General features: G+C 40.4%; 2 protein-coding genes across 2 annotated transcripts; both read right to left on the reverse strand.

Moving 5' to 3' along the window:
* Positions 1 to 14,368: 14,368 nt before the first annotated feature.
* LOC306840066 (transforming growth factor-beta receptor-associated protein 1) lies at positions 14,369 to 20,922 on the reverse strand. Its single transcript, XM_079369101.1, has 11 exons — positions 20,194 to 20,922; positions 19,824 to 20,018; positions 19,466 to 19,620; positions 18,388 to 18,470; positions 17,911 to 18,258; positions 17,682 to 17,739; positions 17,454 to 17,597; positions 17,135 to 17,269; positions 16,902 to 17,046; positions 16,402 to 16,823; positions 14,369 to 16,312 (listed from the first exon to the last, which is right to left on the reverse strand). Exons 1-11 carry the CDS (start codon positions 20,867 to 20,869, stop codon positions 16,169 to 16,171), a joined length of 2,505 nt encoding a protein of 834 aa, XP_079225227.1. The 5' UTR covers positions 20,870 to 20,922; the 3' UTR covers positions 14,369 to 16,168.
* Positions 20,923 to 21,528: 606 nt separating this feature from the next.
* fhl5 (four and a half LIM domains 5) lies at positions 21,529 to 25,105 on the reverse strand. The gene is made up of 6 exons (XM_079369592.1): positions 24,750 to 25,105; positions 24,411 to 24,592; positions 24,044 to 24,218; positions 22,798 to 22,967; positions 22,475 to 22,661; positions 21,529 to 22,331 (listed from the first exon to the last, which is right to left on the reverse strand). The coding sequence occupies exons 1-6, from the start codon at positions 24,934 to 24,936 to the stop codon at positions 22,180 to 22,182; spliced, it is 1,053 nt and encodes a 350-aa protein (XP_079225718.1). The 5' UTR covers positions 24,937 to 25,105; the 3' UTR covers positions 21,529 to 22,179.
* Between the last annotated feature and the right edge of the window lie 565 nt (positions 25,106 to 25,670).

A 25,670-nucleotide genomic window follows, 5' to 3' on the forward strand; every position in this document is an offset into this window, starting at 1 on the left:
TCAATTGATCCATAAAAAGAAAATTAATCACCAACCATCCTAATAAAAATTCAATTCAATTATGTTCAAGAGAGGCCAACAAAACATTTTGCTTCCTGAATGAAATTGAAAGCAGCTTTTATTCATGAAGAGTCTTTGGTTCTGGACTGTCAGTTATACAAAAGAAACAAATGGAAGACGTTGCTTTAGCAACCAGAAAATATATATATATATTTTTAAAAGATAAACAAACACGCATGGCGAGTGGTGACAGGGCAGATTTTCTTTGTCTGACCCTCTGCAAATGACATTTGCTGGCTCCTTAAGGTTATCCTTGTTGTTAAAGGCCTCCAGCTTTATCCAAGAGCAGCCTGTAGATTTCACAGAAATTTCCAGAAAACACTGCTGGAAAGTGTTACTGGCAATCTGACTGATGTTTGTGTTTGTACTCTGCAATGATAACAGTGCTCAGAATAAAGGTTTTTGCATTTTGTCTGTTTTTGGTCGCCCCTCTGGCCAGCAGTTGATGCTTCTGGTTTCTCCACGATGCTGACCGAGTCTCAACCCACACCCAAGAGGAGAACATAATTGGTGGTTGATGTAAGGGGACCGAAGCGAGCACGTGAGTTAAGCTACAGCTAAAGATACACCATCACGGCTGGGATACAAATTTAATGTTTCAATAAACTCCACGGACCACTAAGAGCTACTTTAAACTTTATGAATGGCAGACTTGACGGGGGCCCTTGTGAGTGATTGGTGGAGAAATTACAGGGTCTCGAAAACAAACAGGGACCCAAATGGAGCCGGAAGTGTAAAAGTAACTGAAAAATGGTGGTGGTAGCTTTTGGGGTAGGGCTGATGTATGGGAGGTCACCCGTTTGAAACCCCAGAATTGCAGGAAGATGATGGAGGAGGGATGAGAAAGTTAGGTTTGGATATTATTCCACTTCTCTGAGGTGTGAACGCATGGAGCTGGAACAAACGTCTAAACATCAGAACAAAAAAACCCAACAACCTCACAGAGTTTTAGTCTTTATAAAAAGGGTTGGAAAAAGGTGTTTGTAAATTTGTACCTAAAGGCTGCCTGAGATGTTATCACCAGTTTTCTGTCTCACATGGTTTAAAGTGAGAAAGTGCTTCTTAGTTGCAACTCAACCGCTTCAACCAAGCACTCCTTTATCTCGACTGTAAGATTAGACTGTTTCCATGCTTCAGTTTGCCATAGGTTTATTTCGGGAAAAGGTCTGACTCAGCAGCTGTATAAAGGAAAGTTTCAGAGTTGCAGGAGCCAGAAACTAATTTAACTCAAAAGTTGACCAGACAGTTTATGATGTGCTGAAAACAGCACTTTGTGTGCTCAGTGTATTACAAAGGTAAAAAGGTCAGAGCAACATAAATACATGTGGATTTCATGTAGTTTCACAGTTGTTGTTTACTGATGCATGCAAACAATATTTTTTGAGTAATTCATTCAATTATAACGTTCCTGTGTTCTGTGGATGATCCTGTCTAGCTGCAAACCTCCTCAAAGTTAAGAAATTCCCTCAAACAGAAGACAGACTGCTTGATTTGGGCCCAATCTGCTTAATGTGGGATCATTTAAAGATATCAAAGTCAAACAAAACCCCCTTGATGGGATTTTCAGCGTTAAACGTAGGTGGCGGAGTCCTGTATTTAGGGATAATGACTAATCCGCTACATGAAGCCTGTGAAAATGTTGGGTTTTGCTGTCTGAATGAGACGGCTTCAGCCATTGCACAACAAGCACCAAAAAAACCCCAAAAAACCCTGTCACAGTTTGCGAAGAAGTCTTAGTGCAAGGTGAGACAGAAGCTTGAGAACTCTTAATGCAGAGTAAACACAAGCAGAGCAGAGGTGGGTTTGTATTTGACTCGTCAGTGCATAATTATGTTTGACTTTAGCACACATTGCAGTTGGAATGCTGGTGGGAGGTTAGAGTACTGTCTATGCCTTTAAATGCAGAGCGACAACCAAGCAACAAGGTTTATACATCCTTAAGTCACCTCATGCTCAGCAGCAGATAGTTAGCGTTGCACCATAATGGCCTGCGGAGCGACAAGACACGCGTTGTTTCTGTACACTAAATTTAGTCGAAGGCACGTCTGTTTTGAAAATAAATGTACGAACTTAACTGTTTTATGCATGTTTTTGTTCACGGTGTTTGTGTATAGAGACGTGACCACAGGAAGCCTAAATGTACAGAATGTCTGTAACAATGCTAGGCCCTAATCCTGTGTGGTTTGGAGGTTTATTTTGTTGGCTGGTACCCCAACCCAAGTCAGAAACAGTCACCCTTACAGAGCCTATATTGGAATCTTTCAAGCTTACAAAATATACACAAACATTATCTCTTTAAACATGTCACAATAACTGGAGCTGAAAGACTAATTTTTCAACCAGCTTGTACAGTCCAAGTCTTATGATTATTTTTCAAAAAATGTATACGCAGCAGATATTATTTGTTTTATTCATTAAAACAGTCTTTACAACCGTCATCTCTAGTGGCTGTAATTCTGCAAAAACGTGGTCCGGATGGAAAGTACCAATCAAATCCCTGGCTCCCTGTTGTCGTAGTGCGTCACTGCTGCATGAGGTACTCCACATCTACTGAGAAAGCTCAGCTCAGGCGACCAGTGCCATGTGTAACCGTGTCGCCCTGCTAAATAAGGCAAGAAGAGAAAGGCAGAATCAGAGCAGGCTGCAACAAGAGTTTAGATAAAACAAGAGGAAAAGTCAGAGTAAACATTCATAAAGCTTTTCAGCAATGTCGACAACTGCAGGAGCTTAAGGGCATGAAAAGTGATGCCATGGTTTTTGTCTTTCTGCTGCAATATGCTTTATTACAGTCAGTATGATGATGTGAGGTGTTTTCAAACCCGCTGAATGAGACACACGGTAATGCAGTTGCATAAAGTTTAAAGTGATGTGCTGAGGTCCTGGAGCAGTTTGAGAACCAGCAGCGTTGTGAAATCCCACTGTATTGGACCTGACACTAGTCTGTGTTGTTACAGTAGAGAAAATGTCTCCAGTGTGATAAGTTAACTGAGAAGTAGGGTTATTTTCTCAGTCATTTTGATGCAGCCAGACATCATTTTGCAACGACTGCAGACACCCTCTGCTGGCCAATATAAATCATGTCGTTTTAAGATGCTGATCTTGAAGACGTTTCACACCAAGCCTTGCGGAGGAGAGTTGAAACATCTTCAAGATCTTAAACCAGTCCAGTTTTCTTTGGATCAAGCTTTGAAGATACCTATTTAAGGCACTCTGGCATTGGCTTGGATTTTAAACCGCGTTTAGTTTGCATGCAAGTGTCCCTGAATCAGAACCAAAAAACCAAAGCCCTACATGGTACAGTCTAGTTTTTTGAGGTTTTAAGTCCATTAGTGAGAATGTTTAGAAATGTAGATTCTAAACTGTCACTGCTGTAGCAGGTCTAGATCTCTGAACCAGAGATGCCTGATTATAAACTCACGCTTTTTTAAACCACTGCTCTTGACTTGTGAACTGACAGTCTCTGGCCTCTGGTTGCTCCCAGTTCATTTGCCTTTAGTTCGAAGTATTTGAAGACCTTGAACCCTGTTATTCCTGCTTGCATGTTTGATATTGGAGAAAAAACAAAGCCACAGTACACAGTACAGAAGTCTCAACAACTATGAGGCATCATAAAACGGAGAAACATGCAGAGTGCTTGTTAAATGAAATGGACTGTAACCAAGAATTTCACAAACTTTACATTTGTTTTCCCAAAACCTAGAATGGATTCAACTGGCTCTCTATCACAAAAGAAATAAGAAAAAGCACCCGCCTTTCAGACAAGTGCCTGTCTGCAGATGTTTGTTGTTGGACTGAAGAACATCTCAGAATAAATCCGAACACAAACACACAAAGTCAAGTCTCATTCCGTATGGTTTGCACGTTGGTAGCTGGCTCCTTGTTGTGTTTGTTTTTAGGGTTTACCCATTTATATCTGTAGGATTTTTTGACGAGACATGCCAAAGGTAGATCCCAGATGTGAAAAAAACAAAAACCTTGAGTTGGTTTGTCCAGGGCCTCACGAAGCGAGTGATTGTGGAAATGGAAGGCTGTCTGACACAGCATGGGTCCCTCCATAAGAAAAACCATAGAGCATTAAACTTCTAACCACAGGTCATTTGAGACTGTTGCTGACATTCAGACCAAACAAATCCAAAGTGTAGAAATGCCTTGAGACTACATTTGTCCGCGTCGCGTTTAGTAGACGTTTACTGAGAAATGTAACAGGAAGAGCTTTCGGCAGGAATCTGTTAAACGTCAAGTGATTTAACGCTTTTCCACAAAGAAAAGTCATGGTAGAGCCCGTCTTCAAAGGAGCGATTAGACCAGCATTTACATGAAATGAGCTGTTTAACCATCCCTCTTTTTAGCAAAGGAAGCTGATGTTCAGGATGAGGTACAAGGAAAATGTTGTATTCCTTTAGTTTCTAACATGTTCATGCACTTGTTAATAAAAATCTTTTTAAGGCAAAGGAAAAGGCAGAGTTGTAATGGACTGAATCCTGGCTGGGTTAAATGATGTATGCAAGCCAGCTGCACTCTATAGATGAAAGCTATGGAAATGTATTTAAAAAATGAGACAAGCTTCTTGTTGGGTCGAGATTAACTTTGTTTGCCATGCAACTTCATAATTTTTTTAGCATGCCTTGTTTTTTTTCCGGGTTCACATTTGTCTTTAATTTGACCGGAAATAATAATAACTCCTTCCAGGTGGTCTGCAGGGCCAGGGTTACAAAAAGAACAACAAAGAGTTTGTTATTTTGATGAGCCAACTGTTTCTCTGTGGAGAGCTTGTTTTACTGTAAGGCCTCGTCCTGTCCCGAAGCAGAGCCAAGTGGTCCTAAACACAGAAAGAGTGTGACTCATTGTGCTCTGTAATTTGGGCACACTGCAGCTGTCTTAAGTGACCACGGCTGTAGACCTGTTAACCAGACAGATCCACATGTAAAACTTTCCCTTCCTTTTAACATAATAATTATAATGTCACTTCCCAGAGCCCTTTCCCTCGATTGCAGCGTGTATAGATTTAACTGCGATGACAGCCTACTGGAAGATCTTTCTGGGACAGGCCTGATGACTATTTTGGGTCTCTGACCTTCTTTTCCCGACAAAGAGCCTCTGTTAATCTCTTCTATAATTCCTGAACCAAATCTCCTCTTTTCCTGGATAATGAAGCTACTGTAAATACAATTTTTCCGAGTGTATGGGCTTTACTTTTGAGGCACAGCTGAAGCCTGTAAGTATACATCTTTGTCTCTTGCTGAGCTGGACAGTCACGCCTGGATGGCACAGGGTGAACTGCTAATTCTGCTGAATGTCTCCTCTGAGACTTTGAAGACTTTCCAATTGGTATTTTTCTCAGCTATTTACAGTCCTGTATTTCAAACAAAATCTCCAAATGTGGAAGTTTGGGCTCCTGTGGTTAAGGAAGAGAGAATTACAGTACTAATACCAGTGCTCCTTTCCTGCTCCAGTGTTTACATTGGTCTAGTCATATTCTGGTCAGATTGCAATAGCTCGCGGTTGAATAAAACCGGGGTTGTAGCCGCTGCTTGAATCTCATCATATGCCAGTCAGACAGGTGGACAAACTGAGTCTGGAAACTCCTGCAGTAGCACTTAAATGGCAGCAGCTTTTTCAAGTGGTTGTCTAAGAAAGGCAGAGAACATCTGATCAAACTTTTTTTTCAAGATGGAAACACACATCACTAACAGACTTTGCATCTGATTGCATCTCATTCAGTGCCAACCAGAATCCAACAGTAATTTACTAATCAAAGCCACCTGTTAGTATTTACCCTCATGATATATTTTTCAGTGTTGAAACCATTCCTTTATTGTACCAAAGGTAATATTTGTATATTTTATATAACCCAAGCATCCTTGACATTAGACTTTGAGAGAGAATTTGTGAAAATAAGTGCAGTCTTTCAAAGGCTTCATTTGGTTTCGGTTCATTCTTTTCATATTCCTTTGTCAGATAAAAGACAGTATTAAGGGTGACTGTGTGCATGTGTTAGGGACCTTGTTGGGAACCTTTAGCTATAAAGCAGCGAGTACCTTTCTTGTACTTGCTGCAGAGCTTTTCACATTTCATCCGACACCGCTCTGATGTCCTCCATCTGCAGCCATCCATGTGCAACAAGCAAACAAGCACTTGTTCTGCATAGCCCCACCCAGTCCCCTCTGCACCTCCTCTTCTCTTCTCCAGTGATCTCCACCTCCGAGGTCGTCCATGGTGCAGTGCTATGCTCTCACAACTAAAAAATTGAACATCCATGGAGCCAGTCTCCATGAAATCCATGGGATATTAAAACCTGACATGTTTTGTGTTGGTCTGTGTCTACAGTTGTTGCAGGGGAAGTGACAATACTTTCAACTAATTAATGAACTGTAATGTGTTTAGCCCCACCTTTTTAGAGTCAGATCGATACACTTGGCACCCCAGCAGAATGGTCGCAAAAAAGTAGGACGGTACAGGTTGGTTATATTGGTACCATTCCCAACGTTGTAATGTTGAAACGCCAATAGATGCGTACAGGACCCAACCAAACTGAAGAAGAATAGACACCTTATTGACCATATTTACACATTTTCCTCTGGGCTGAGGGTGAAGATTTACTGCCGTTAAAATGTTATACCACACGATTCCAATTCTTTTTATCATACAAAACAAAGGCTATAAAAATGGTTGTAATTTCAGCACATCTTCATTGGTTTTAAACAAAAAATAACAGTTAAAGTCAAGCTGAGATGTGCTTGATAAACTGTAAGGTACCAAATAAGCTGAGTCACACCAGCTAATGTTAACAACAGTCCAACTCAAAGCTAACCTAACTGTTGGCTAGCTAAAATAACCTTACTTACCGCTAACTTGACTTTTAGCCGACACTTTCCCCAAGGGAACTAGCTAGCATAACCATGACCTAGCAGCGCATGCCCCATTTATATAGCTTTGCACTGTGTAACTCTTTCAAAAGGAAGTTTAGCTATGTAGTGGTTTCTTGCTAACATAAGCCTTTGTTTAATGGTATTCCATAAGGAATTTCACACTGATGGAAAATGTTTTACTTTGTCTAATGTCTCATCACAGATTTTTCCTTGTCTGTTCCTCTGTTGTTAAGTTATTGTAAATTGCATTCATCTAGCATTCCCTTTAGATATTTTGAAAAAAAAGAGCAATAAACCAAATGATGTTAGTTTGATGTTTGCACTCTTTTTTCAAACACTTTTACTTTTTAAGCCACACAGTGTGAAATCCCTGTGGTGATGACAGTTTGATCCCATCTATACCTCACAGACATGCGGTTAGCTTCATTGAAATTGAGCTAATTATATTCCCCGCCTGTGCACATGCAGCCACCAGAAGCTATACTTTCACTAGTTATTATCTCACTAAGGTTTCGTGACTGTGCAACACCCTATCCTAATTAAAGGTCGGAAATGTGCCAAAACCTGACATTAAAACTGGGGAGCTTTTTTTCCCTTTGCTATGGAGTTAAAATCTTCCCAGTACCTCCAGTCTGTCCCAGTTGACAAGAGTCGCCAACAGAGAGCTTAGCAAAAGCTTCTTGGAAACCAGTCTGCCCAGTGAGCTGATGAAATGCAGCAATAAACTTTAAATGTCATCATCATCCCCTGGGGATAAGGAAAAAAGACAGAGGTGAACAGCTTTGTCAAACAGGATCTGAAATGAGTTAGCAGGTGAACAGATGATGAAATCATTTAATATGATTATGCACTTGAACATTTCTTTTTTGTATATCTTTTTGAGTCTGTTTAGGACACCAATATTTCCTACATTGGTTGAAACAGGCGTAAATCAACTGTGAATGGTGTGTATCGTTTATAATGGATTTGTTAGTTCTATGTGTAAATGTTTATTTTTTGTCTTTATCTTTTATTTACTATGTATTTATTCTTCTATTGTTTTATTTGGTTTGCAAGTATCTATCTGTCTGCCTCTCTGTCTGCACAATTTTATGAGGTCTATAGGGAAAGTGCTTCAAAGGATTTACAGATATTTAAAGCGCATTTTGCCTCAGGTTTAGAACAAGACGTTCAATTATATGTTAACTGGTTTTTATGGGCTTGAAGAAAATGCTCCCCCTGGTTTCTTCATGATTGTTTGCTTCTGCCTTGGTGTTGCTACTTCATTAATTTAGCGTACACAATGTTATGTTGTAGAGCTTGGAGTTGGTTTCGCTGTTTGGACAATGGCAGGCTAGAGAGCTTTTTTAGGATTTCTAATTCACTGTGCTGTCACCACAATAAGGAGTGCTTTGTGATTTATTGCTGTATGTTGACGCACAGAGTTAGAACATATGATGAAAATGTGCTTGAACACATCACTCAGCAAACGATCCATCATGGATAAAGCAACGTTTCAACTAAAAAAGTTCAGCGATGCCTGCATTCAGGACCTTACTTGTCAATAACTTTTAAGTTTAATTACCTACATGTTCATTAGAAGTAACACTATCAGATATATTGTTTGCAAATTGTTACTGAAGTGTGTGTAAGGGTAAGTTTTTCTAAGAAGAAACGAAGGACAATGTTTTTTGCAATGGATTGCCTAAAACATTTAGGCAACACTTTACGTTACTTTAATTTTTTAACACAACAAAAGTATTGTCTTTCTTTCAGTATTAAGTCTTTCAATTTAAAGGGAGTATAACAAAATGTCTGGTACCTGATGCTTTGAGAAAAAAATGGGGGAAAAGTTCACTTTTTTTCCTCTTTAATGTAGTAAAGTTCAGGTATTAAATAACATAAACTGAAGAAACTCAAGTTTCTGTTCTTTGAAAATGTTCGGCAAAGATTTCTCGCATTTCTCAAACATCTTTGGATTTATTTAGAAACAATGACAATTGGTGCAGCATCCCCAGATATCTTTTTTTTTTTTGTCAATACCCACTGCATACATTACCCACAATGCAACTTGACCATTTTCAGTGATTGGAAATTCAGGTGTTTAAGTTCCCGTCATTGGAATCGAGATGAGACTAGGAACAGGGTGTTGAGGTCTCAAAAGCTCACCTCATTCTAACCCGAACAAATTCTTTCAAATAAAAACTTGCACTCTTCAGTCCCAAACTGATAATGACTCAAGTGACATCACTCGAGGCGATTTCAAAACTTTGAGTAGCCATGAAACCTTTCTTCACATTGTCAGGTGGACAGAGTAAATGTGATACAAGTATTTGACATCCTGTTTGGAACAGAATGTCTTGTACTCTGGGATTTGACCTTTTTTTTTTTCTGGGATGCAATGTGATGCTCGGGCACTCCTGAATTACCCACAAGTATGGGTATGTGTTGCCGCATAAAACCACAAAGTGCTGAGATGTCGTGCAGCTTAACATCAGCTGAGATTCATTCTATTCTTCTGCTTTCAGTTTGGGTTCATGAAAGACTTAATGAATGCCTTAAAATGCCATTCGATTGATGCTTCCAGAGATGTTCGATGTATAGAAATAGATCATAATTCTATGCTAAAACAGAATATACCTCCTAATTTTCTGAGCTCTGATTGGGGCTTTGATTGCTATAAATAAGTTTATGATAGTTTTTGCTCTCAAATACAGATTCCTGAAGATTAAATGACTTAACTTTCGGGGTTAGCGTTGGACTTCATGCCTCTCTCTGGCTTTTTTTGCGTGGGTTACAGTAAGTTCAGTCCTAGATAGCGGAGGGAGGGCGTTTTTGACACTGGCGGTTGATATCAAGGGGTGCTGGGACATTTTTAACTCCCCGGGTCATTGGTTGTGGTGAAGGGTGTGTTCGTGTGTGGGGAAGATTGGCGTTAAATGTCTAATTATGCAGTATCCCAGTTTGTACACTTTCCCAGGGTACAGTAACAGTAACTTATCGCAGCACGCGCTCTCTAATCAGTGATGTCAAACACCACATGAAGAACAGTCTCACAGATAAAACTTTGGGATCCTGCAGTGCTGAACACACGTTTAGAGCTTTAATTATGTTTGTTTCATGCAGGACAGACCATGAAGCCTCTTGTGTCTAAATTCATCACCTGCAGCATGAAGAAGTATACTTCTTTCAATGTTGGCAACAGAATGCTCTGAATTTAGCTGTACAAAAGTGGAAATCTGAAATAGACTGTCTTCTAAATAAGATTCAATGACTTATTTGTTAACACTGAGGTTATGAAATGAAACTTGATAAGAGGTATGATTGCACTATTATAAGCTGTTCACTATACTGTGTGGATAATGAAGTTTATTTGTATGATTAGGCATGTAACAACGAATCAATTCGTCAGCCAGACGCAGATTGGCCAGATTGCAGTATCCACCCAAGCTTTTAAACCGACTTTGCAGGTTTATTTGTTTCTGTTGCTAGAGACCCAAATGTTCCAGAGATGAAAAGGTGCTAATCCTGGAAATTGGACACAGTCGTCCAGATTGTTAAAAGAAAGGGCTGGACGAGTACTACAATCTGCACCTGAAATTCAGTCATTAGAAGTGAGCAGTGTAAACACAAGACTCTGCTAAAAAGCCCTCCACTTCCCTATAATGAACTCCAATTATTCATCCATAATTGAGTCATTAGTTGTACACAGCACAGCTCATTAAGCAAATTCTGCCTGGGTTGTGAAGGAATACATCTATTAATGGTTGAGTCAAAGTGTCTTTGTACATCTGAAAGCCCCTCAACTTAAATTGATTCTCTTGCCTTTGCAGAACTTTTTAACAACTATTTGCAAGAGATAGTAAGGTTGTTCAATACTTTCCAAAACCACATGTTTTTAAACAAAACAATCTACATGTAAATGTAAAGTAAAATTTATCTTTTTAACTAGGGCTGTCAAATAATGACCTATCGCTGTTTGAATTCAACCTTGATTCTAGTTTTTTAAACAGTAAGGACCTTTTGGTAGATACGACATGGACTTAACCACGGGAAAAGAAACCCAGGGCCTAGAGCTGATAACAGTGAAATGGTCCTTAAAGGTCCTTACCTGGATTTTGAGTGATAATTGAGATTAAAACACACTTTATAGTCTTTAAAATCTGTGCATGAAGATTTTTTTGTCACCTTGAACTGTCAAACAAAGTAGACTAAACACTTTAATTTGAGAGCTTTAAAGGTTAAATATGCTAGATTTTTGAAAATGTTATTTGGAGCAAGGCCAACTTCCCTCTGTTTTATATTCTTCGCAAAACTAGCTTCTTGATGGTGGCGGCCTCTGGGGAGTTAAAGGCTGTGTCTCCATATTTTTTTTATTTCCCCACAATCTAGAAAAAAAAAGTAAAACCTTGTTAGCATACCCCTATGTTTCAGTGAGACTGGTCTACTGAAACATCAATATAGTGTTGTAGTACTTGAAATCACTCTTGGTCTCAAAAACAGTCTCAAGACCACTTTTTGAAGGTCTCGTCGCAGAATCTCAGGCATTTTTACTCAGCTTGTCACGGTCTGAGACGAGGTGGACTCAGAATTTTAAATCAAGAACAGTTAAGACCACCACTTATTGGCTTCTTTTCTACAGCATTATTTTGATTAAAAAGAAAACGCGCCCTTCTTAAGGAATACATATTTTCAATTCATTCATAATTTGATTTCTATCCCCTGGTTACAGCCATTTTATGCTGTGATTTTATGGGCTAACTGAGTGACACACTCACAGCACTAAAGATTATGATTTCATTGATATTTATGGTCTTGGTCTTGTCTCGGTTTCGCCCTGCCTTGGTCTTGGTCTCGGTCCCTAAATCTCTTGGTCTTGTCTTGGTCTTCCCCTGCCTTGGTCTTGGTCTTGAATCGGTCTCAGATCACTCTGGTCCCGGTTAGTTGGTCTATCAATGTCATGGTGCAAGGTATAAGGTGTACAAAAAACTATGGTTCTAGTTGTGTTAGACAAGGCTCAAAGTTCAAATCAGCACACACGAGGGACGCAAATGGTTGGTTATTAAAAAGGATGGCTAGGATAAATAACAAATACGAGGAAAACCTGTAAAGTCTGAAAGTCTGTACAGTAGTCTTCTTACCACTCTCGTCCTCTAATAACTATAATGCACCCCCCAAGCCACAAGTATTTGTAATTACACAACTTTAGGCTAAAGGGAATGACAATGTCAAATGGTGTTTTTGGAGTGGGGATAGTCATTTTGAAAGTGGTGAAGTTGAAGTATACCATATCCAGTGTAGAAAACAGATTGAAGCTGTCACAGACGCAAACAGCGAACAGTATCAGACCTGTAGAGAGGGTTTGACTCTTTACCATAAAGCATGATGTATATAGGGAAAGTCTCCGTGCAGAAGGGCAGGGTGGGTGTCTGTGGTCTCTGCCTCTGCCCTGTGTGTCTCCAGTGGGCCACCCTACACATTTCTCCCAGTGGCACTCAGCCAAACCCCAAGGTAGCAAACCATGAAAATGAGAGCGTTGCCTTAGGAGGAGTTAAAATAAGATGTGTTTTGATCATCCTCTTCGGCTATTTTTCCCAAGCTATTTTCTGCTATATCTATAGAATTTGTTTTGCTGAGAAAAGTGGAAATTGAACTTCAATCGTTTTAGGTTTTCTGCTACCTTACTATTATTGCTACCAAAAAGGGCTGCAAATTAAGATTCTCCTTGTCTCTTGTGCGACCACTAAGAGACTAAAAAATGCGTCATGAGGGACATGATACAGCAATTTGTGGCTTTGACTATAAATATGATGCATGATGCACAGAGGAGCATTGTGTGTTCATTTTCCCATTCATTTGATTTTATTATGTACCTGCTTTGATTTTCTAAATCCTGAGACAGCATGTGTCCCAGAGTCTGTTAGAGTGTAACATACCTCTATATGTATTATATATATTTTTATGACATTACATGAATACCTAAAGGTATTACTCATTATTCAAACAATACACCTTGATACCCTTGTTATCTGTTGCCATAGACTTATTAATATTTTTATGTTGGCCTCATAAACCCCTCCCCTGTTTGATTTCTTTCAATAGAAAAACCTTTTTCCTTGCATCGGTCTGTACCCTTGGCTTTTCCATTTTGGCTCCCCCTGTGGATCAAAGTGGTACTACGTATGTTTGGGCTGATCTTGTCCTGTACATGCTTTATTAGTATTTTCTGACAACAAATCTCGCTGTTCTTTGTAGGGCTGGGAGTCTTTGGGTGTCTTACGATTCGATTTGATTTCCATTCTTTAGGTCACGATTCAATTCAGAATCCATTTTTGATTCTAAATGTTTCTCAATTCATTGATCCATGGATTCAAAGTCTATTTCTGAATACTACATACTTCAGGATTTACTCCAGTAATCTGGGAGACTGGTTAAATTTCTTGCTGCTCTATCTAGCATTCTACTAAGTGAAAGACCTAGCGTTAGCACTAAGGGAGTGACTGATTAGCTGCTCACATACTGTTGATTGCTTCGTCTTGCACTTATATATAGTGGTCAGTTCCAAAACCACCTTTATGAGCTATTCTTGTAAAATAAGTTAAAGTCATTAGACAATAAAGCCTTTTGTCTTTACTGTGGGTCACTAATTGGTTTAACATGTAGGCAAGGCAGTCTCATTCCTTTAAGTCTATATGGGTTGTTCTTTGTGCCAAATGAAACTAAGTTAACATGTAAACATCCTGCAGTCCAGACTGTGGACATTTTTTCATATATTTAGAAAAGTACAAGAAGAAAATGTTCTTGTTTTCCTTCTTTGCACTGACTCTGTGGTGACTTATGTATTTATAATAATACAATGTCTGGTTATCCAACCCAGACTTCTCCATGAATGATCCTTTCGACCACTGATACTGATACCAAGGGAGTCTCAATCAAATCAACATGATAAGTATAGGTACTGGTATCAGTGTCTAATATTCTATAACAGGGGGATCCTTGTTGAAAAAATACAACCCTTTAAAAAAGGCATTTAAATGTACTGAACTGCTTCATGGACTCTTCATTTTGGTAGGAGAAGTTGTTCTTGGACTTGTTTGTGTTTATTTTTACCTGCTGGTTACTTTTGGCTGTTGGTCAGCATCAAAGATGGGAGAAACATATTTGAGGCTCAGCATAACCTCAGGCGTTCAAAACACCATAAGTGCTCCCAGACGAGGCCAGAGAGAGAGAGGGGAGAGGAGTGGACATGGTCCTGACCTTTAGGTCCACCCAGAGGTCCCTGATCATCAGGCACAGCCCATACTTCACCCAATCACTGAGCAGCAGCACAAACAGTGAAGACATAAAAACAACAGTGTCTCACAACAAGTGAGGAAGACGCTGATGTTGTTGTTTTTGTTTGCACTTTAACATTTTAGATGCTAATCCAGGAGGTTGAACAGCGATACGGAAATACTGAATTTCTTTTAGATAATAATTTTTAATAAACCCCAATTTTTTTTTACCAAGGCAGGCTAAAAATCCACATCTTCTTATCTTTTGGTCGAACCATCAAGTATCGAGAGTGATTTCTGAAAGAAAATGCACCTTAAATTAACCCCTATGTGACATTTTCTATGTACAAAAAAAGGCTTGGAAATCGTGATTGGACAGCAATGAACACTATTAGAAACTACCATATCTCAGCATCATCCCTTGTCTTTTCTGTTTTTTTGGTTTTTTTTTAAGTTAGACTAAATTCAGATGTTAACACTGATATTTCGGTTGTTTTGTATGACCTTTTACATTTCTTATCTTATTGTGTTTTTCATATGAGCCATTCACTGGTTTCTACATCGCCCACATTCAATGCTGATGTTCTCTTTGAGCTTTGTACGTTTTGTTATTCTTGTGCAAACCAAATGGACTAAACACAATGAAAAATTAGAGATAGGGAGAAGGGGACGTGGCATTTTCCCTTTAACCACATATAAGAGAAACACAGTGGTTTCTGAGATATGATTCAGCTCATTTACATGAGTCACAGGTTAAAGTCATACAATCAAAGTGAGAAATGTCAGGTCAAAGCTTGAGTCCGGGGTAATCTTGTAGACCATAATTCTAGTTGGACTCTCAAAGGACTTCAAAACACCCACACTGTATATGGAACATGAAATGTAAAACACACAGACCCTCAGTGAGAACTCCAACTTCTCCTTATTAGTGGGGAAAACAGAAGAAACCTTGGCAAGGGCATCACAAAGTGATAATGCCTTCCAATGAACTCATTATCTGCTATTTATCTACAGTGCAATTAGTCACTCACCCCAGCCCCACAAGCATACAGACTCGAGCCAAATGCTGCAACCATTCTGCTCATTTAGGCGTCTCCTTCGCTCCTGTCCCAAAATGCATCAGGATGAAGAAATACTAACAGTTATGGTTAGACTTAATGACTAAATTACAGAAAAAATAAATACAGTTTGAGTGTCATCAAACTTAATTATATGTGTTTATGCTGATTTACCTGATTTATACTGTACATGTGGACACAGAGGAGTTTTTGTGCGCTACTATTTGGAGTACAATCTATTTGTATTCCCTCATAATACAGGGAGGATGATTGCCTCTTTTTTCTTGTTTCCTAAATGACACAAACATCTTATTCGGTTGCTTAGAAAAACTAACAGAAATGACCCCAACCTCTTCATTTCTTGTTTGCTTTTCATTTTTAAACATTTACTTGTGATTATCTGCAGGGGTCGTGCTTTTGAATGCGAATGGCTGGAAGAGAAAAAAAACTCTCAATTGAAGCTCCTCAGTGGACTTTCCATTCCGGGCTCAATGGACACAAATATACACGGTCTAAGGAAACCAGGATGGCGGAGATGTATATATACACCGATGGAGGATGGTCAAGTTTTCTCCAGTCATCAGGTTGACCACAGTTGGTTTCCATGTGAAAACAGTACTGTCTGATCAGTGGATGCATTCACCCGAGTGTCCTCCACAATTCACTTTATAGCTATTGCTGTCCACAATGTCTGAAGGAAACGGCTCAGACATGCCACTCTTGAAAAGTGCACAGCATGCTTTCTTTGCAGATTGAAACCTGTTATTTACACACTATATTTTCTGTTTTTTTTCTAATCAGGGAAAGTGTCTGGTCCAGAGTCCATGAAGGGAATCTTTGTACTGAGTTTGCCCAGTCTAATCTCCAGGACTAACCGTGTAAGACAGACACGTTTTGGCATAAATACAGAATTAGTGTCTCTGTGTCTTTAATATGATGAAGGGCCATAACACCTCGTGTGCATCATTTCACCATGTTGATTACAAGCAAACTGTGGCTCTGCAAAGTCTCTCTGGCAAACCTTACACTTCTGCTCCTTGTCCAGTCTGAACTTTGTTTTTGTGGTTTGCATCTGCAGAGGAGAGAGTGAAAAAAGGAAACAAGAATACACATAACGTTCAACTGAGCGAAGAAAAATGTGAACTCTCCTGTTGGACTCACCCAAATGACCTTGTGCCGCATGAGCTCCACCTGGCTCAGAGCCTTCTGCAGACTTGCCATCCGCCTCTGGTGGCACTTCTGTCGGAGGGATGCGACTAAGAAGTGGGAGAGCAGCTGGACCGACCAGGTGTCAGGCAAGATCTGGATCACATTCTCTGCTGTAAAGACGTGCATGTTGTTGTCGAGCAGATCCAAAGCAGCGTTAGTAAGGTCCTCAGAGCGCAGGTAGATTTGGAGCAGGGTGATCAGCAGGTTTTGTCTGAACTGCGAGTCCTGGTTTTGAGAGGCCCTGTAGCAGAAGGCCTGTGCAGCCTTTAGGTCTCTCTCCTGGTGAACGAGCACCTGCAGCGCTCGAGCGTGTTCACCGACTCTACCCAGGAGGATTGCTTTCTCTTCGTGCATGGTTGTGGACTTGATTCTCTCTGTAATGGAAATTAAACACAGTTCATAATTTCGTGAAATGTAGCTCTTATTTAATTTCTCACGAGGCATCCACGCACCGTAAACAACAGAGACGTCAAAGAACTCAGATTCCCACAACAGCTGCTGCAACTTCTCTCTGGTCTTCATCGAACCGGTTTCCTCTTCCTTCTGCAGCGCCTGAGTAACATACGCCAGGGCCAGACGGCTGTGATGTCTCTCCTCCTGGGGGGGGGTAATTACACCAATCATGTTTACATGCATTTAATAAAGGAGTCAGGTGATTAGATTAGATAAAGGCTGCTGTACCCACCTCACTCTTCATTTCATGGATTAAAAACTCAAGATACAAAAGCAACGCCAGCGGGTATTTCTCCAAGAAAGCAAGGACATCCTGTGTCTCTAATGGGGCATCTGGAGGACGCCTGCTGAAAATCTGCACACCTATCTATTTTGGAATAAGTAAAAAAACGGTATTGGCCATTTAATCATCGACCATGTCTTATAAGAAAAGCTATTTAGTTCATCCATTGGGTGGCAATTAGCTCTGTGCCTGTCCCTGTGACACAAAGTTGTATTGTACAACTCTGCCCTCTGCAGTTAGGTTTAGAGCATACACATGAAAAAAGTACCTCCTGTTTCCTTTGCAAAGTCCAGTCTGCAAATCTCCACACAGTATCACTGTTTTTTAGTTGGCTGAGAGTCCAAACTATGTGTCCATACACATCAGAGCAGGTAGGGTCTCTGTGGACGCCATCGACAATTTTCACCCAAGTCTGAAAGAAAAAAAAGGCTGAAACTCTACAACTGTTACACCTAGATCTTATACATAACATTTGTGTAGTTTGGGGAGATAATACCGTCAGTGCATCGATTTCATTTCCATGGCTTTGATAGAGGGAACCTAATGTGAAATATCTGTTGAAAAAAATTAGAGAGAAAAATAAATAAAATAGCAAGTGCATCATTCGAGAAAATGCAAATCGGACAAAATGTCCAAAAATGAAACAGAGAAACATTAAACTAAAGCCGTTTTTGAGCCCCTATTAACTCTAAATACGACATTTTAAAAAAATTATTCATTTTCACCTGTTGTGTCGCTCCAAAACCGAAACACAGTGATCCAGTCTGCACTCATTGGAAAATCCTACAAGCTGCTGCAGATTTTCATCATCTCCCAGTTCTGCATACAGCCTCAGGAGGGTGCAGTCCACCTCCCGACTGCACTTCAGGCCTTGTTCTGTTCCCCTGACTGTGCTGAGAAAGTCTCCCAGGAAGACCAAGTAATGATGAAACATGTTCCTGTCCTCCTGCCAGAGCCCCTGCAGATCCCTGGCCTTGTTCTCTTGATCAAGCTGGGATTGAAAGTCCTCGCACTGACCGCACTGTATGTCAGGGTAGAGGCGGATGATTTCTCTGGGGTCCAGACCACCTTTACTGTTCAAGCCAGTATTGATTTGTTAGACTTCAGAGTAGAATTCAGCAGACCCACTCTTCACAAAATTCACTCAGCTTGCTGAGATTTAGGATGTTTGGAATTTGTAATGTGAATTTTTTTATTCTCACATGAATAGATCTTTGGCCTCAGAAAAACCCTGCTGGTAATAATGAACATATCCAGCCAGGCAAGTGATGTCCTTCTGCAGCTCCTGTTGGTAGAAAATATCCTCTTTAAACTAGGAACATATTGCATCAACTTACTAAAGCAAGAACAAGTGAGCAAAAATCTTTGGACAAAGAAATGTGAGAATGTTCAGATATTAAAACAGCACGAAAAACAACTAATTATAAAGAACTACTTATGACTGCCTGTTAATTCTGCCCTCGTCACCTCTACGCTGTGACCTGAGTTATGAGCCACAAATGACACTAAATCTCTCACACCATCTGCTGCACTCAGTTGTAATCATCTAACTGCATGAAAGCGAGCAGCTCATATCAGTAATGGAATATTGAACTCAAACACTGGGTTGTAATGTATGAATATCATCTACACATCAGTGGTTTGTGTTCATCTAAAATTCAAGTTGTGCTATGATGCACTCCTGGTCAGACTGCGGGTCACTTTGGTCCAGACTCAACGATGTTAGCAAATTCTCTAAGCAGGTTCTAACAGATTTTCTGTCTTTGCATTTACCGAATTTCATTCACGATGTGGGTCATATTGGGTTTATGTTTATATACAAAAAGTGGTGAAACTGATTAAATTGCAGTTAGTTTACAGTTTTGGAAAGAGTCTTCTGATTCCTGACACAGCTACATTTGTGAATGTTAAAATCTTAAACTGACAAGATGTGCAATGCTAACATTGTAACTGTTGGACTTGTGTTAGCATCTGCGTGTGTTAGCATCTGCATTTTCATTCTTACCAATTTAGCACTGAAAGATTGCTATTAAAAGTATATTTATAAACTCACTGTTGTCCATAATTATATAAATATATATAAACAATTTGCAGGCGCTGTGTAAATCATTTGTGGTGTATTGCAGGTTTTTTTTATCTTCACATAGTAAAGGTTTTGAAACTTAGAGAGAAAAAAGTGAGTACTATAAATAGGCCTCTGTCAGTTGTACACAGTTATCTTTTGATTTCAAATCCAGGGCTGGTATAGTTTCCGTTGTATGTCTACACATTTCATTTCACCTTGTATGAGTCGAATGGGTGACGCTCTTGTACTCCATCCAGCAGCAATAATGCCCCCTCGACTCTCTCAAGCCTCACAAGTGTCTGGATCTGCTCCTTGAACGGCACCAGGCGCAGGCTGAAAATGTCTCTCTCTGTGAACACTAACACACCATCTGAGGGGAGATTTGTTTTTGGCTTCAGAAGCAAATAGTCCAGGAACAGGAGGAGGTGCCAGAATGATTGACTGAATCAGTGCAAATTGAGACAGAGACCGCTCTTTTGTTTCGAAACAAAAAAAAAAAAAAAACACAATTTGACAGCCTCTCTGTCTGCAATCTGGCAGGATTAGGTGATGAATAGGTGCTGCCTGGTTTACCTGATGTTGAGTGCAGACCCTTGGCTCCTCTGAGACTCACAGTCTGTTTGTGCTGCTGATCTAGTACACTGTAGACAGACAGCACTTGGGACTGCAGGGTTAAGATGTAAGGGAAACACACTCGGGCTGCCAGCACGTCCTGAGGCCACTGCAGGGGAGGGCGCTGGCAGGTCCCCGTCTTCATCACAAACATGCCTGAGGGATGATGATGGAGAAATGATATCTTGGCTAAACAAATATCCTCAAGCTAGATTGATAAATGGAAGAATGACACAAGATAATTTGCTGTATGTCTGTTTTGGAATAGAACTGACACATGGAGCCTCAACAGTCTGCAGAACAACAGGTCTTTCATTTTTGGAGCACTTACCCAAAGATTCAGGCCCGTTCAGGAGGAATTCCCCTCTGCCAGCTGATGTAACAAAGACTCGCTGCCTGCTGTGAGTGTGAGAAAAAAGCTCCTGGCTGTGTCCAGTTAAAAAATCACAGAGGAGAAACCTGTCGCTGGTAGCAACACACAAACAAGTGCCATCTACTGCCAACGCCACGGGGTCCTGGAGCAGAGGGACTTCTTTTACAACCTCCCACCTGTCCACGCCCACCACGTGGATCCGGATCACCTTCCTGCGGCTGGAAGAAGTCACCATCTCCACACACGCTTTCTGGGATATGTGCGCTGAGTCGCACACTTCAAATAGAGACACTTGTTGGATCTTTTTCAGTGCAGGAACCGGCTCTAAAGAGAACATGTTGAGGGCTGTAACGCTCCGGTCCCACAGGACCAGAAGATGGTTGAAAAGTGGGACCACCCTCAGTTGGACAATGTGGTTGCTCGAGCCGAGTTTTCTCACCTTACCGTCTCTGGTTTTTAACTGGTCTTCATGTGTGCTGTTGGGAAGGATTAGATGCTGCACTGTTGCATCCTTAGTTCCTATGTAGACATTTTGATCATAGCACTCAACGCACTGGATGCCGCTTTTGTCTTTGTCTTTTAAGGCTGTCTGCTTTTCATACAAGTGTGTTTGTGTGAATGCTCTAAAAGCCATTTCAGGAAATCAAAGATTGCCTTACTTTTAGGGTAAAATAACAATAACTACCAATGTAAAATACAAGGTCCCTACCTCTCTGCTGCTCTCCCTTCCTCTTTGAATCTTGCACACGTTTATTAAGTGAAAACTAGTTTCACCTCCCATGTGACAGGAAATCTTTGTCAGCGTTTTTTCGCCACTCATCCTGCCATGTGAGGACACTTACACAACTCATCCAGCTGCCCATACAAACATCTTTAACAAGTGTCAAAACAATAGGTATGGTGAGGAGGACAGATATTTTGAGGAGCCCACAGTTACGTCTGTCTGTTTACTTGGCTTGTGCTAGAACCAAAGTTGTGGATTTTGGTCTGTGGATAATTGACAAGTAGAAGAGCAAGTGATCTGCTGATCAAACCATATATGGTCACTTTTGGTTTGTTTACAATGTGAATGAGCTGGGTGCGACCAGGTCAAGGGAAGCACAGAAGCACACACACAGATTTGTTTCACACAATGATTGTCAAAAGGGTGGCTGAGAGGGGACAACATGCTCCTATAAAATCTGGATTTCAAACCTAACATCAGCTAAATCTGTTATGCTGAGATATGCAGACATTTTATGAGGAACTAAAGCAGACCTGGAATGATATCCATAACAGTGTGATATACCCAGACGGCATTTATTGAAGTGTGTATGTTTGTACAGGAGTGAGGCAGAAATTATTTGTAATTTTTGTCAAATGTTTTCTTAAATTTCCTTAAACATAACAGAATTACATGTAAGTGATCTATGTCAGAAAATTGCATACACTTTTTTAAAAATCCATTGATAAACCTTTTTGCCCATAATATGTCAGAAAATACTCACACTTTAAGTTCTTCTTTGTCACCACACAAGCAGCTAAACAAACTGTTAAATGTCATATGACACAAAAACAATCATACATTTAAAAGGCATTAAAATCTAAGACCAGCAAATGTTCTGTATTACACTTTGAAAAAACTCAAACTATAAATAGATTATTAAATAATTAAGTCTATGTGTCAATGGACTCATTTGTAATCTCGAAAAGTTGTACATTTTTACGACACTCTTTGAGCCTTGACTAAAATTAATCATTACAAAGTATGTAGGAAAAGAACATTAAATTTGAATAAGCAATATAAACGTTCATGAAAATAAGAAAAATGGCAAAAAAAAAAAGCATTTGACACTCAGTTTCTTTATGTACCTGGCATGCTTTGGAGAAATAGTCATGACTATAGCCATGCTCTTTCAGAATAAGAGCTGTCAGTGTTACTGTGACCCCTTCAAGGGAAAAAAATCACTTCTCCCTGCTGCAGTCGGTGCACAAGATGTTGTCGCGCTGGGTGAGGAAGCCGCGTCCCACCAGTGACACGGAGCATTGCATGCAGGTGAAACACTCGCTGTGCCACTGACGCTCCTCAAAGGAGATGTACTTGGCTCCTGCCAGACCTGCACACATTAAACAAAGCAGCATGTTTTTATATTTTTACAAAACACACCTGTTTATCAGACAATTCTTACGCTAGTGCAAACCAGTGTCTCACATTGCGGGTCAAAGTGAATATAAACATGAGCTTCTACCACTGACTCACTGGTGATCGCCTTGGTGCAGCCCACACACTTCTTTGCATACAGGTTGCTGAAGCACTCGAGGCAGTATGGGTAATTCTCCCTGGAGGTGAAGCGCTGACCCGACAGTTGCTTTCTGCAGCTGATGCATAGGAAACACTCGCGGTGCCACGGCTTGTCTTGATAGGTCACTCCACCCGTTGTGATGGCCTGGAAGATGAACCAAAAGAGAAAACACAGTGACACTCCTGTCACCATGCATCTTCTGATTATGCAGCCACAGCTTGAGTGTGATTAACACATCAGAGTCAGGGGGATGTCCTGTGCTGCAGCAGTCGATACGTACCTTTTTACAAACACAGCACTGGTAGGCAAACTGCTTCTCAAAGCAGGGCACGCAGAAGTAGCCGGTGTCTTTAGGGATGAAGGATTTGGTTCCTATTGGCTGCTGGCAGCGGTGGCACAGGAAGCAGGTCTCATGCCAGCTGTTCCCCTTGTATTCCATTTTGCGGGAACCTGGCACAGAGGGAGAAGAGCAGCTTAGTCAGCATATGGTACCTCTATGATAGAAACACACTGCTGCCCAAAATAGTTCTGCTTGATCTGTAGGAGGAGGACGATTCAGTCTTAATCATCTCTGAAAGAAAACTGGGAAAGAATGAGGCTGTATTGTTTTCTGGTGTTTTAAACATTTATAATTTAAGGTATACGTCTGTTTTTTTCTTATCATATACCTACCTAGATTGTTAAAGCATCCATAAAGAAGATGTCTTTTTGATACGCAGTTGCAGATGTTCCAGCATGCATTTTCTGAGCAGTTAAAAGACACCTGAGCTCCAATGGCCCGATGTTCGCCAGCTTTCCATTTTCATTGAATCAGCTCAGTTGTCATGGAATTTTTGGGGGGGGTTTTTAAGATTTTTTTTTTGTGTGTGTCTTATTTGTAGAGATAGGACATTGGACAGAGGCATAAATCAAGGCAAGAAAGAGCTGAAAATTGCACACAGAAAAGGAGCCACAGTTTGGATTTGAAACCTGGATGCTAACTAAGCATACTAAGCCCAAGCTTAGCCTGTCATATTGGGTGACACATGTTTGACAGTTTGGTTTTTTCAGACGTGTTTTGTTTTTTTCACCAATTAATTCAGAGCTTTATTAGGCGCTGGTTTAGGGAGTTTTTCTTACCTCCGAGCAGAGGCAAGCTAGCTGGTTCCTACGGTTTCTAGCTTCCCTGCTAAGCTAGGCTAGCATAAGAACGTCTGGCAGGGAATTCTTTAGATTTAGATCTTTCGTATCTATAGAGGGCTGACATATACACAATACAGAGATAAACTCTCTGAATATATATATATATATATATTGTATTGTTGGGGTAATATAACTGTATTGTTATATTTTTTTATATCAATCACAAAGTGTTAAAGAGATCTTTTAATTGTCTGAGTTCTTTCATAGTTGTTACTCACTTTTAGTCTTTATACACAAACAATACTAAATATGGTGCTGTATTGAGATATATGTTTTACAAGAAATGGTAAAGCCAAAACCATCACCATGGTTATCATCATCATAACCATTATCCAGCCATATACCTGGCATGACGGTCTTCTTGCAGGTGGTGCACTTGGAGGAATAATCATTGGCGTAGCATTCGGTACAAAGCAACAGATCATCCTTGGCAGCAAAGGCTTTTTCCACCAGAGATCGGCTGCACTTTGCACACTTAAAACACTGGTCATGCCAGTGGTGATCCTTGTAAGACAGGTCCTATAGATACAGTCACACATTATATATTTCACTTTTAACTTCCATGTAAGGAAAATATTTATTTAGAATATGCGTGGGTTAAAAATGCTGCTGTGAGAATGGAGTACTGTTACTTTGAACATTTACATATACATATTAAAAATCACCCCAACAAATGTTAAACCTCACAGGGTAAAGCTTCTGCTTCCTTACCTTGCTGTTACATCCAATAGCTAAAGAGCAGCCCTCACAGCAGTTGGCGAACAGGTTCTCATAGCACTTAGTGCAGTACTGCGTGTCCTCTTTCATTATGTACTTCTTCCCCAACAGGGACTCTTTGCAGTAATGGCAGTCGAAACGCTCACTGGTCGACATTGTTGTTTGCTTGCTCTTAGCTGCAGGTCAAAAAGAGCAGGAGGAGGAAAAGTGGACAATAAAGCAGTCAAGGAAAATTTGAAAGTCATCTAAAATACTCCAAGAAATCTTGCCAAACAGATGTTTCTACTTCTTTTAAAAAAATCTGAAAGATGCAAGAAGGAGAGAAGTCTCTACCTCTGATGATAAATTGAGAGGATGAATCTGAGGCGCTGCAAAGAGGGAGCAGTCCAGGCTCGGGGATGGGCAGAGAGGAAAAGGGGTGAGGCAGGATTAGGCGTATCAACTGGGGGGATCTTCTATAAATACTAGCCCTCTTATTAGCGATAATCTCCGGGGAGAATGGCCTGCAACTCTGCATCATACTGTTCCTTTTAAGGGTGCTGGTAGTGCAGTGATTGCTGAGCCTTTATAAATGATAAATGATCACAATTGCTTTTTTACTGGAATGTATAAAAGCACAAAGAAATGTGGTCTAGGTCTTAAAGAGAGATACATGTTAAGGAGCATGACATCCAAAAAAATTTTCATCAATTTCTGTAAATCTAAAGAGGCTAAATCATTTTCCTTGTCACCCTTGAGTATCAGTTTGGTATCAATGCCACAGCAGACGTAGCTGGCTATTTGGATGCTGTGACATGCCTGGACACACTTGTGGCCTTTGTGAGTGCCTGATACACACACAAGCAGTTGCAGATGGCTTATGAGAGGTAGGCGCCAGCAGCTTTTTGGCTGCCAGGTACTGAACTATAATGCCAGGACCTCTGAGTAGATATTGAGAGCGCCATGGCAGCACTTCAGAAGAGGGAAGCTGTGGGCCTGTGGATGTAAAATATATTCACAGCAAAATAAAGGCGGAGGAGCGAGTATGGTGGTTTGATGGTGACAGTCTAGCTGATAGTGATTTTATTGTTAGCTCATTAAAAACACACTCAAAATGAAGCAGCAATACACTTTATGTGTGTGTGTGTGTGTGTGTGTGTGTGTGTGTGTGTGTCTCTCTCTCTCTCTCTCTCTCTGTGTATATATGTGTGTCTGTGTATAATGCCAAAAAAGCTTTGGTAAATGAACTGAAGCACCTGCACAGGTCTTGGTAAA

Source organism: Symphodus melops, assembly GCF_947650265.1.
Source record: "Symphodus melops genome assembly, chromosome: 19".
In the NCBI taxonomy this organism is placed as follows: domain Eukaryota; kingdom Metazoa; phylum Chordata; class Actinopteri; order Labriformes; family Labridae; genus Symphodus; species Symphodus melops.